General features: G+C 39.1%; 1 protein-coding gene across 6 annotated transcripts in view; it reads left to right on the top strand.

Annotated features, from left to right (window-relative positions):
* The first annotated feature begins 10,339 nt into the window (after positions 1-10,339).
* Positions 10,340-13,473, top strand: part of scube3 (signal peptide, CUB domain, EGF-like 3) — a 115,789-nt gene continuing 112,655 nt past the window's right edge. For 5 of the 6 annotated variants that reach the window (XM_082145545.1, XM_082145542.1, XM_082145546.1 and 2 more), the window contains exon 1: positions 10,341-10,694. In XM_082145545.1, the coding sequence (XP_082001671.1) occupies positions 10,604-10,694 (91 nt within the window). In that variant the 5' untranslated portion in view covers positions 10,341-10,603. Of the gene's footprint in view, positions 10,695-13,473 lie in introns of all 6 variants that reach the window. The other variant, XM_082145543.1, reaches the window with a different exon arrangement.

The raw sequence follows: 13,473 nt of genomic DNA, 5'->3' as shown, positions 1-13,473 counted from the left end.
TCGATCTTTTTTGCCTGTAAAAATTCGCTGAAATATTGCTAATGTGACCGAACCTTTGGCCTTTAAAAATTGTTATTTTTAGCTTGCTAGCATGTGACATTGCTAGCTATCAATTAACTGGAAGAATTATTGGATATTATAGTTGTTTTGGGGTTTACTAAATTCAGTTTCCACGATACAAAAACTTTTAAGTTTGTTCAACAGACCTTTATTTGGACTTGCTCTTGCTGTACAAAATGAAATTAATTTTGTGGGAAAGTTTTCGTTTTATTTTAAGGTGTCCATGTTACAGTGTAATTATGCATTTAAGTACTGAGTAATAATCATTAACTACATGTACTTACTTAAGAGTTAGGATTGGGGTTTGTTTTAGGGTTAGTTGCATGTAATTATGCACAATTTATAGTTATACATGTAACATGTGTAACAAGGACACTTATTTTAAGGTGTCCGTGTTACAGTGTAATTATACAGTATACATAAGTACTGTGTAAAGATAATGAACTACATGTCCTTGGACACTGTAAAATAAAGATTAGGGTTTGGTTTAGGGTTATTGGCATGTAATTATGCTTAACATTATAGTTATTACTACCGTAACTATGTAACGTGTAACAAGGACACTAAAGTGTTACCAAGTTTTCCTTAGTTTAAGTTAAATGAACAAATTATTTTTGTGTGTACTCTCCAAAGTGAAAGACGAAACTCAGAGTGCTTAGCTAATCGATCTATAAATGAAATCAATCAATCAACGGGCCCCTTCTCTGACCAGGGCCCTTACAATCATCCTAATCTCCACACCCCCTGTTATGGCAACTCCTGGTTTTAGTTAAACCCCATGACACCCTTGGTTTTATTTAAAAATGGCAATTGGCAACAGTAAGCTCGGGCTGAATTACTACTTTTATTATATCTGCCATTAGAAAATGGTAGTACTCCATTAGAGATTTGCATACAGTGCATAATAATCATATTTACTGCAGCAATAGAGTAGATATAGGCCCTGTCCCATTTCTCCCCCCTTAAAACTTCCACTTGGTTTTGAGTGCCCTCGAAAGTAAAGTCCCCTCAATGAGGGGAAGTGGAGTTGAAGATCTTTCCCTATGAAATGGGACACCACTATATGCAAATTATATACATGCACATAACTATCCCAGTTATGATCAGGATATAAGTATCCATAATAATATGCTAGAAATCTAATAAAGTAATCAAATGTAAAATAACACAGCATAGTTAATTATAGATAGATTAATGCTCATTAAAGCTAAAGTTATTAATTCAAGAGCTGGGAGTAATTTTCTCTTTGCCTTTAGTTGTTTTATTCACATTAAAGGTGTAATCATTAGCAGGTTTATTAGACGCTGCCACTTTAAGACCGAATGCAGATCTAATAATACACATTTTCTCCCAACTATTCCACAACTAACTCCCATTTAAGACATAAACTATGTTAAAGTGAATCTCCAAACCGGTCATTTAGCCATATTTTTGTCTGTATTTGATCGTTTAGACGCGCACATGAAACCCAAAGTATAGTTTGCTTGTCTAAGTTAGTTGCAGTCCGTTTCCGAACGCGCGCCGCCATGGGAACAGGGTCAACGTACGTCTCTTGCGCGGATCATTGTGCATTTGTGCTTATAATAGCTCTTTTTACAATCAAACACCTCCCGCAATTTAGAATCAGCAGACACTGCATTTTACAGCAATCACTGATTGTGCTCAGTGCTGTTTGGGTTTAACGTTAGGGAGAAGTGACAGCGCGCTGTGAAGAAAAAGATGAAGCACTAGACGAACGCGGCTAGTTTTTAATAGTTTTACCTCACATCTTCTTTTTATAATCCTTGGAAGCCAAAATCGAAAATAAAATTAGATTAACTACCCAGATCAGATGTAACGTTATATTTGATGGGCAGACTCTCTCGAAGCACTCGGCAGATATCATGAACATCGTCAGATAGATAGCTTCGTGAAATATTTTCTAACATTAGTGTTCAAAACTTTACAGTCCATTGGATGTGCATCAAACTAACATATTCCAACATATTTAGAAATTTTAACATGCTTATTTGCGAAAATATCATTACAATTAAATTGTTCCTTTCCAGCGGTGTCCGCCATCTTGTTTAAAAAAAATTACCGGCTTGCTGAATCCGCAAGGTATCCTGGGTAATTTCATCTTCCACTTCGTTTTAAGCCTGCATCAGACCGCACTATGTTTTGAGGGTTGATTTTAAGGGGAGAATAGCACTCCCCCTTGCTCTTTAGAGTATTGGGACACCCTACCCTACACGAGAACGCGCAAAAACAAGGGTTAGGGCAGAAATCTAGGGTAAGGGGAGGTATTGGGACAGGCCCATAGAGTAGATACTAGTTTGATATTCCGAACATAATCATTCTGAATACTCGAATAGCATAACCCTGACCGTGGCGAGAACACTGCAGACCCTGCAGAGAATGTAAATCCCTGTAAATCACCATCGCGCTGTTGTATCCCGGTGGTTAACAAACATCTGTGGTAAACAAAAGTTTGCAGGTTCAAACCTCCCGAGGACTGGTTCATGAACAACCATCAATTGTGCCCTTGAGAGAGACACCTCAGGTTCCTCCAGGAGGATTGTCCTTGTAAAACTGTAAGTCACTTTGGATAAAAGCCTCAGCTAAATGAGTAGGTAGTAATTAAATATCCCCAGGAGGTCCAGATGGTCGGCTTCTAGGGGTCAGAGCTGTTTCCAGCCTCGTTAATGATAAATGAAGGGAGAGTAAACATGTCTTTTTTGGGTTGCTGGTGTTCTGTTGTTAAACCGTAGAACTGATGCTAGCTGTCCTGCTAACTGTATCTGGAGAAAGCTATTAGCAGTGCCATTCATCTTAGTTCAAGTGAAAACTTATGTCCTTTTTCTTGTTTTGTCTTGATTTAGTTTTTGGGCTGTACAAATTTTAATGCTTTAATGTTCAAAAGCACATTCTTTTCCCCATATTCTCCATTGTCACAGCTCCTCTCTTCCCAGTTTGTCAGTATCGCTCTGTTTAGTTCCTGTCTCTCTGAAGCCCCTCCTTCTGAAAAGCACACTGTGCTCTGATTGGTCGGCTGGATTAGTGTGTTGTGATTGGTCAAACGCTTCGAGTGTGTTTGGGAAATGTCCCTCCCCTTACCATAACCGCCAGTTTCAACACACTACTAACTAACTCTACCAGGCCCCGCCCCTTTATTATGCATATTAATAATTTAAATGAGGAATATTGTGACGTGTTCGTCCCTGGAAGAAACTCAAGACTACAATGGAGGCGTTTCAGGGAGTTCAGAAACACTGACACTGATATAGAGAATAACTTTGAAACTTTGCAGAGCTTTTTCATGCTCAAACCGCAACATTACACACTAAACAAAGATGAACATGTGAAAAAGCATAACAGGATTCCTTTAAAATATTTTATTAGGTCTAGTTAGCAGAAGAAGAGAGCAATCTGCAAAAGTGCGTCTTTACTACGCCCCCCTCCTTCACATCTGAAGAAGAGGAAGCAACACATTTGAAGAGAATGCCTTTATTGCGACATCCTAGAGCGCTTCGACCGCAGAGACTCGCCACACATCTGGATGAGGACGGTGAATCAGACCCACATCAGGATCTCCTCAAACAGAGCTTCTGGAGAACACTGCGGTTCTCCAAACCCCTGCAACGACCCCCCAGAAGAACATGCACTAATAATCAAACAGATATTTGGACATTTCTGTGAAATGACTGGACTATTAGATTTAGAGCTGATTTATTTCTTTTTCTGTTTGTTGATATGGTGAGGGAAGAAATGTCCTAGGGAATGATAGTTAAGAGCCATTATAGCCTGCGTCAACAAAATACTTTTCATGTGAGTGAGGGCATTATCTACTAATTGTAATAACAGTGCAATTATTCTCTCTCTCTCTCTCTCTCTCTCTCTCTCTCTCTCTCTCTCTCTCTCTCTATATATATATATATATATATATATATATATATATATAATTTTATGTCGCCGATATGACAGATTGCACTGCACATGTTGCACTTTACTGTATCTTCCATAGCTGACCATATATATATATATGAGCTGGACCAGTGTGTTGTGATTGGTCAGCAACTTTGAGTATATATATTGGGAATGCACGATATATAACGCCGAACACAATATATGAATATTTCACCAGCTGATAAATAATGGATTATTTCCTTCAGCTGAGACACTTCAGATGGGCACTGTTCTTCATGATGGTTTTGAATGGCTTGAAATATGATTGGAATCACTTCAAAAAGGAAGATACAGTAAAGTGCAACATGTGCAGCGCAAGTCTATCATATCGGCAACATAAAATTATAATGAGAACATCATAATTGTGTGCTTGGGACATGGATTTTAATAGTGAGACTTTTGGTTTTTTGTAATCAGGCTCTCAAAAATGATAAACAAATTTGAATTTAAATGTATCGGCCAATATATCTGTTAGCAAATATAAAGAATTATTGGTTATCGATATTGGCCAAAATGTTCATATCTGTGCATTTCAAAAATATATATGAGGGATGCACACATATGAGCCTTTCAAAATTTTTTAGCAATGGTAAAACATCTACTGTAACTTAATGACAATTTATTTTCCGGATTATATGTTTCTTGCAAAATATTTGTAAAGTATACAGATGGTATATTCAAATAGTGAAGGGAATTGAGAAGTGTAGTTGTACTGTAGGTGTCATTATTGTCCACAGAATTGTGTAGTTTAGCCCGTACTGGTAATCATCTAAATGCTGAAGCTAAACAGTTAAACCCCGGTGGGGAAAAGAGTGTGGTCGAAGGATTTGGCGGTGGTTTAATTCAGTGGCTTCTTTGGCAAATGAGCAATATGGCTAACCCTTCAAAGCTGCTTTAACCAATAGTTGAAGGCTTGAGGAGACATGTTGTACTAGAAAAACATCAGAGAGGAATGATATCATGGGATTACTTTCCTTGTACGCCCGTATGATCTTTGCAGGCCCGAGTGCCTCATCCCACAGGTAGGCCGGGACCTCATGAGAACATGTAGGCCTACTTACAGTAGCTGATTACCAGAGCAATCAACAAAGATAATCTTTTGAGCTCATATCTCCAGCAATTACCCTCACAGCTGAACTCAGATGAAACCCTCCTCCAGGCCTAAGGGTGCAACACAATTACTGCTTACTTTGGTTTATTGGCTCATTAGAGACAAATATAAGCTATATTGGAGCTGCTTCATTGTGTTTCGGTCTCTTCTAAGGGAGTGTCTAATTGAAATGGAAAAAGTGCTACACAGATAAAGGGATGCAGACAAGAGAGATGACTCACATTTGACTTGAGTTTGCCATTAGTTGAGTTTGACATAACACACACACACACACACACACACACACACACACACACACACACACACACACACACACACACACACACACACCAATTGTAGTTTATGTAAATCAAAAAATTGACATGTTTTTATTAATTTTTTTTGACATGTCACCTGTGCTTTAAGCTGATTTTAGGGCCTATGATGCCTTAAAATGCTGCTCTCTAGGTTTTGGAAAAGAGCTTTAATCTTAGTCAGATATTGTTTAATTGTGTCCAGAGGAGTTTCCACCAGAATACCAGACGATGTCGTGACTCGTGACTGTACTCCGGCCAAAACACGTCGCATCATCTGATCTAAAACAAACCCACATCTACATTATAGCTGCATCTCCACCATACACTGACTTGTAACTTATTTCATGTAGCTTTAATCCTGTATTTTATATGGACATTTTTAATGATGCTTTGTGTACGTTTGGGAGCTTTACAGAGGATCACTATGAACTGCCATGCATCAAAACCTTGCCGAACACCCGCACACTTTCACATTTTTTGAAGGTGTATAAATAAGGACAGAAGGTTATGTTTAAAGTGTTTTTCTTCACATTTCTATCTTATGCTCATCATCATTAGTTGTGCTGCTCGGTATGACCTCTAGATGTCCCTAGAGCCCACCTGGAGTTTCCATCAGATTACATAAATCCGATTGATGCTTTCCGCAATCTTTCGAATCTGTGTCTCCTTTGGAAAGATTAAAGTCAGTTGAGTCAGAATCCCATCAAGCAGATAAAGAGGGAATCGTGTCGGCTTTCTGAGTGTGTCTTTCTGAGATGTAGCGAGACTGCACTTGGTTTAGTCTAATTGCATGACTCAGACTCTAGTATGCTCAAAAACTGTGTGGGCAAATCCAGGTTGATGGAGCTTACAAGACAATCAAAATATCCTGCCTGATGTTGCAAAACATCTGTCCACTGTGTGGTCCATTCGACCGGTGTGACTAATGTGAAAGTATGTGGCAGAGACATACAGCACATGAGTCTGAGAACATGAGTGAAAATGCTTCTAATTTAAATTTCTCATTTGTGTTGAAAACAATATTTATCTCTCCATTTAGCTTTAATGACAAGAGTAGGCTACTGGAGCTAAATTACGTATTATCATGTTCTATAGAATGATTTGAGCTCAAATGGATACGTCTGTAGCCTGTAATATATACATTTCTATCATGGCAGACGGGCACACAAGTCTTTGGCATGGCAATGGATATGACAATGTTGATATGTTTGGTGTTCGTGGAATATCTGCTGCTATTGCTACTGTTGATTATGGTGCTGTTGGTTATTACTGCTGCTGTTATTTCTGCTGTTGCTGATGGTTATATCTGCTGCTGCAGAGCAAGTACAGGACTTGCTACTGCCAATACATACATGTCACGCTGCTGTGAGCAAGACACGCTGCTGTACAATATTACAATTGTACATGAATTACCCGTAGCAGATCTACACAGGTGGAGCTGGGGAAGGTGGAGGGTTTCTGAAAGCGCACAGAAACCCTATGGGGATATTTTGGGGATATTTAATCTAATTTTATCAATCAATAAATTCCTCTTGAAACAAACTTTGTTGTATTATTTTAATTTAATACTGTGAAGCTGCTTTGATACAATCTGTATTGTGAAAAGCGCTATACAAATAAACTTGACTTGACTTGACTTGACTGCAACTGCTACAGCAAATGCTGACTAAGTATTTGAAAGTTGATCAGCTCATTGGCTACTGATACAACAGGAACCAATCAGCTGTGCCCTATAGAGAATGATGCGATTGCAAGCAGATTGAGTTAAGGACCAAACAGCCGCCGCCATCTAGAGTTTCATGACAGAACTTTTTATATATATCAAAAGTTTAATAATTTAAAGGGATATTTCACTGCTGGAAAGATGAATGTGTATTTAAATTGGGTCATTTATGTAGTAGAAATGTGAAATTATTTTAGAAGTTGGTGCCCTCTAGACTGAGAAAAGCCAGAAAATGTGGATGAAAGACAATGACTCCCAGAATGCACTTGCTTCGCTTCCCTATGAGGACACGCCCAAGCCACGCCTACCGGTTACAGAGGGCAGTATCAGAAGAAATGATACAACTAGGCTACTAGCTGACTCGAAACTGAAAAGACAGCGTTTTATCGTGAGATCCCCCTATGGGCGGGTTGAACACATGCGGGACGAGCTCCTCCTACTGGCTGGAGTCTCTCGCCTCTGGACAAACAAGCCTCCGATGATCATGACGCTAAATTACGATTTTTGTGTCATCTGAGTTTTTTTTTCCAGACACACAATACAGAAATCTCTCGTCTCAGGGGGACATGAGGGAGGGAAACACGGGCACTCGAAAATACTACCGGGTTTCTACTGATACAAAGCTTAATGCTAATCGGTGAAGTATCCCTTTAATACTTTTTTAAAGCTAGGATTCATGTAATTCACCAAAAGTGACTAATGTTTAAATAATATTGAACATTTTACTCATCAACAAATCCTGAAAAAAGTTGTCATCACTTTGCATCAAGTTTTATTTAGAGGTTTATATAGGGAAAACGTAAGGTTTTCTCTGATCCAGAGCATCAGATCATCAGTTGTTCACGAAAGCATGGATAGTAACTAAATTTAGCACGCTTTTACCAAATTTCAAAATAAATGTGTCTGTGAGGAATAGATTTGGTGCTGAAGAAGGGATGGTGTTTGAAAGCTTTGTGTTGTGACCCAGTTCTCACATCGTGACAAATGCACGCCACACATCGAGAATATTACAGTGTGCAGAGAGGTGAAGTCATGCGCATCAAGCACGAAGCAGTTCGTTTTAAAAAGGCGAAGCATATAAAAACTAAACAGTAACTTCGGCGAGTGCAGTAATGATGCAGCGGGACAGGCTGAAGCTTGCCTCCCTCTGCCTTTGTTGAACTGTACTGGGGCTTGACAGGACGAGGAAGTTTGGAGAAAGCTGGAGCAGAATGTTTAATGAAAGCAAGGAATCTGTTATTCCACGAACACTACGGAGGAGTGACCCTGTGTTAACGTGAAAGTCAGAGGAATGCAATTATCTGGCAATTTTGAACGCACACCGGTTGTCTTTCCAAAAAAGACTGAGTATCTCATTCACTTTGTTTGGATGTGTGAATAATGACGACTTGTTCTCCAGGACAAAAGCCATGGTAAATTCCCCGTTATGAAACCGGCAGAAATGCCAAAGGTAAAAGCGAGCCGTAATCGCACCAGATGTCTGAAGTCGCGAAGGACCCTTCAGACAAGTTTGGCTAAGTTTGTTTTTTTCCATGTGCTTAATGAGTTTTAGCATGAAGTCACACCTCTGGCATGCCTTTTTTAATTGTTGCAGGGGTTAATTGTCTGCTCTCAAAAACACTGAATCATTTTTGTGTTTGAGCAGGCCTGTTCTGACACGATTATTCTCGCGGCCTACAGTCTTTCAGTACGTGGGATGCGCGAGCAGCTGGAAAGCGAATGCCTTGAGGATGCGAATCTGGGAGACGGATCGACGCAGCCTTAAAGCCCAAATATGCTAAATCAGTTGGCCAACATGACTCAAGTGCCCTAGAGTCTGTGAAGAGTCTCAGAAGAGTTTCAGAAGTTTGCGGTGAGATGAGAGAGAATCCACAAGTTGCACGTGGATCCCGGAGTGTCTGACCTCCGTTGCCCCCGCGGGAGCCGTTTCCATGGGAACCCCCCACTCACCCGAAGCCCATCCCTCTGCTGATTGTGAATTCCTGCAAGGTCAGAAAGAGAGAGACTCGTATGTGCACTTGGAGACATTGATAAAGCAAACTGCACTGGTTTAACATGACCCAATCCCCCCCCCCCCATCCTAATTTGTTATTGAATGCTTAGGACAGGATGTGCATTTAAAAATATAAAATCTTAAATAAACCATTTAGAGACAAGTAAATAAATACAGATATAATATAAATACATTTTTTTAATTATTGGCACATGCTTTTGTAAAGGGAGCTGCTTTTGTCTGCTGCCAAATTTGAACTTTTCAAGCCTGAGGGCAACAGCATTTAAAACTTAAAAGAAGTATACTTTAAGTTTGCTGAAGCAATAACTACAGTAAGAAAATAGAGTTACACTTTATTTTAAGGTGACGTATTTACATAGGCAACTTACTTATATAAATTAACTACATGTACTCATTATAGAGTTACGTTAGGGTTTGGTTTAGGGTTGGTTAGTTAGTTGTAATTATGCATAATTTACTGTTATTACTATAGTAAGTAGCCTACATGTAGTAAGGTATAACTGCGTCACCTTAAAATAAGGTGTCCTTGTTACAGTGAAATTATCCATTTAAGTACTGAGTATTAATAACTACATGTACTTACTATAGTGTTAGGATCTGTTACATGTAATTATGCATAATTTATAGTAATTACTATAGTAACTACAAGTAACAAGGACACTTTAAAATAAAGTGTTACCAATTAAAGTGACCGAAAATAGCCTTTTAATGCATGTAATTTTGAAGCAACATTCACATTGAAGCAACATTCACGTCACAATCACAATAAACAAGATGTATAACTGCCATTTTGAAATCAGCATATAAAATAATAATGCAGTTTTTAATTTTCTCATGTAGCCTCACCAATTAGCAGACAAATGATGTGTTTTACACTGTTGTGTTTTTAGATTTAAATAATTGGCAAAATCATCAAATGGTCTATTAATTTGTTTGCATTCAGGTTTTTTTTGTGTGTGTGTGTGTGTGTGTGTGTGTGTGTGTGTGTGTGTGTGTGTGTGTGTGTGTGTGTGTGTGTGTGTGTGTGTGTGTGTGTGTGTGTGGATGGAACTTCATTTTGATTTATTTTACTTTTACCAATACAAATCCATAGAGAGAGAAAGAGAGCAACGCGCTGTTGTGCATCTCTCCTCCCCCTTCCTCTCTCTCTCTCTCTCTCTCTCTCTCTCTCTCTCTCTCTCTCTCTCTCTCTCCTGAAGGACTGAAGATCATGAGCGCTCAACTCGACCGTGTTTCTCCTCCTGATCTCCGCGCGCACAGTCTCCGCAAGACCAAGAAATAAAACACACACACACACACACACACACACACACACTCTCTCTCTCTCTCTATCTCTCTCATATTCACAGCAGCAGCGCCGGGAATAAAGCTTCATCCACGCTTGGACTCACAGTCTCGCAGCTGTGCGCTTTTATTGAATCAGTCTCTGTGTGAAGGCTCAAGGTGTGTGTGATATGATGTTGATGTATGTTGGATTATTCAGCGTCTCTCTGATCGTCTTTGTCCAGCGGCCAGCCGGAGCTTCTGTCAGCAGAAACCCGCAAGGTAAGTTTCCCTCTCGATCCTCCACATGATCATGATCTCCTTCTGGCTGAGGAATTACTCCTGTTTGATGATTTGTGCTCAGTAACAACAACTTATGGGACACAGTTTCCCCAAACACAGCGCTGAAGTAGACTTAGACGGGGATTTTGATCATCTTTGAACTATACTGTGCAGGTGTGTTTATTATCATGCCTGTGGGGAATTTCATGATGGATTCATTTTCTTCTTGACAGCGATTATGATGCACCAGACTGTAAAAAAATAGAGTATTTTTTTCTGTACGTTTAATAGATGTTGAAGAAACCAGTCCTCTTCGCTCTCTTTATGCTCCTTTTTGTACGTTTTTGCTCATTGCATAGGTATGCATGTTGTCAATTGTTTTGCATGTTTTTTTGAGTTTTTTTTTGTTCTGCATTTTGACCGAATTAGCTATTAGGGCTGCTTACACAACTGGATAAAACTCTCTAAATGTGTTCTTGAGTAAAGCAACCTCGAGTCCAGAGGGCACGGCCCAGAATCCAAAAAGGTTATAATTATAAACAAATGATCACAGGGTTTTCTTAACTTATGGGGTTTGTCTAAAGCACCTGTAGAACAGGGTCATGATTTAAATGATTTATTCACAGTATGACACATATTGTATGACACACACAGATGAGCTGGAATCATTCCATGCATTTTATTAATATGTTTTCTGTGAATTGTAGTTATATATTAAATAATGTCTAACTATTGCATCAAAAGCAGCCTGTGATGGCATAGACTCTGAAACAAATTACTTCAGATGTTCATAAAACTCAAATCCAGGCACTTTTATGGATTGATATGGATTTCATCATGTTTTTAAACTCAGTGATGCGTTATGTTTGTTTGTGAGCATGTTAATGAACTTATGTAGTCAGTTTCGTCAACATTTGGCTGTAAGAACAGACTAAACTCTGTTTAGTAAAATAAATGTTATTTGTTGGCTTTGATGGTTACATTAAGAACCTTTAACATCCATGGTATACCTTTCCACTGCACTGAAAGAGCTTTGGAGTAAAAAAAAAGGGTTATTTAGATTATTAAAATGTTCTTCAAACTATACATTCTTAAAAATAAAGGTTCCCCAAAGAACCTTTCAGTGTTAGAACCATTTTAATAATCTAAAGAACCTTTTGTCCAATGGAAAGATTCCATGGATGTTAAAGGTTCTAAATGGAACCATCGATGCCAATAAAGTAGCTTAATTTTACCTTTACCTTTTTTTACTTTTATAATGGTTCTTTTAAGAACTGTTCACTGAAAGGAACCCAAAATGGTTCTTCTATGACATCACTGTGAAAACGTTCTTTTGGAACCTGTGTAGATCTATCGCTGACGTTTTTTAGTGTCTCTAGAACGCTCTCAGAATAAAGACATCTCGACGTCATGTTGAGGAGATCTAGATCCCAGCTGAGCACTCATTCACCTCCATTCCCCATCACTCAGCGACATGCTCTCCGCACAAACAAACGTCAACAAATGGCGACTCCTGGGGCTCCATCCATGCCGACCACATGTTGCGCAGTTCCATATGGAAAACAGTCTCACGGAGGCCATTTAAAGGCATTTAGCACCATAAAGTCAAGTATTTGACGTTCACCTGAGACCTGATCATGATCTAGAGCCTGAAAGCGTGCAGTAAACCTCCGGGTGTTCACCACGCTTCTGCATGAGGACTGCAGGAATTGCGTTTTGTTTCATTTGGAGGTCCCGGCTAATGGACTGTTACGCAAGCATGACGCGATGATGTCAGCAAACGCTCGTGTGCATATGTTCATGTCTGGTATGTGTGTATTCACATTTGCCGATGCTCAGAAGGTTTTCCTGATGGGCCGTGCGGACGACAGAGAGAAAGAGAGCGGGAGAGAGGGAGGGAGCTGGGGGTTGTTGTTCATCTTGGGTGGTCTGCTTCCCATTGTGGGAAAACTCAATATTTACATTTTGTAATTAGAACTGCTTTCACTCTTTCATTTTCCACAACAAGGATTTACGCACATCTTCCAGGGGAAGGTGGCAGCGTCGGGCCTAATGTCCTGCACCTGTTCATCACCGCTAGACGCTCAGGTCAGCGCTGCGTGTGTGTGTGTGTGTGTAGAGAGAGAGCATTGGTGTCGTTCATAGAACTGGTTCTGCTTTTTGAGTTTTGTGCTCCAGATGTCATGGCAGAGCTGTTGAGTTTGTGATAATGCACTGAAACTACATAATGGAGAGGGAAATTGCACAGTAGTTGCAGTCTTTATATCGATCTTTTTTAAACATTTTTTTTCTTTCTTAGTTTGCTTTCTGTTATTTTTTTCTGTAACCCTGTTGTACACCTTTGCTTTGCTTTGATCTATCTATCTATCTATCTATCTATCTATCTATCTATCTATCTATCTATCTATCTATCTATCTATCTATCTATCTATCTATCTGTCTCTTTTTTATTTATTGGTTATTTTCCTTTGTTCTTTTTTCATTTCTTTCATTTGTTCATTTACTGTTGCGCTTTCATTCTTCCTTCTTCTCATTAATCTGTTTGCTCTATGTTTTCTTTTTTTCCTCTCTATGTTGCTCTGACACTCTTTCATTCACTGGTTGGTTCATTCATTCATTCATTCATTCATTCATTCATTCATTCATTCATTCATTATTTCGGTAACACTAACCGAGTGCTTATTTGTTACAGAATGTATTACCGTTAACTTTAGTTAATCAAATACAACTGTTCCTTATACGTTCATGTTAGCTCAGGTCCATTTAATAATATTTATCA

The sequence above is a fragment of the Leuciscus leuciscus genome (genome assembly GCF_965113295.1).
Source record: "Leuciscus leuciscus genome assembly, chromosome: 18".
Lineage (NCBI taxonomy): Eukaryota > Metazoa > Chordata > Actinopteri > Cypriniformes > Leuciscidae > Leuciscus > Leuciscus leuciscus.
Note: the sequence above shows the minus strand (reverse complement) of the source record. Positions and strands in the feature narration are given on the sequence as shown.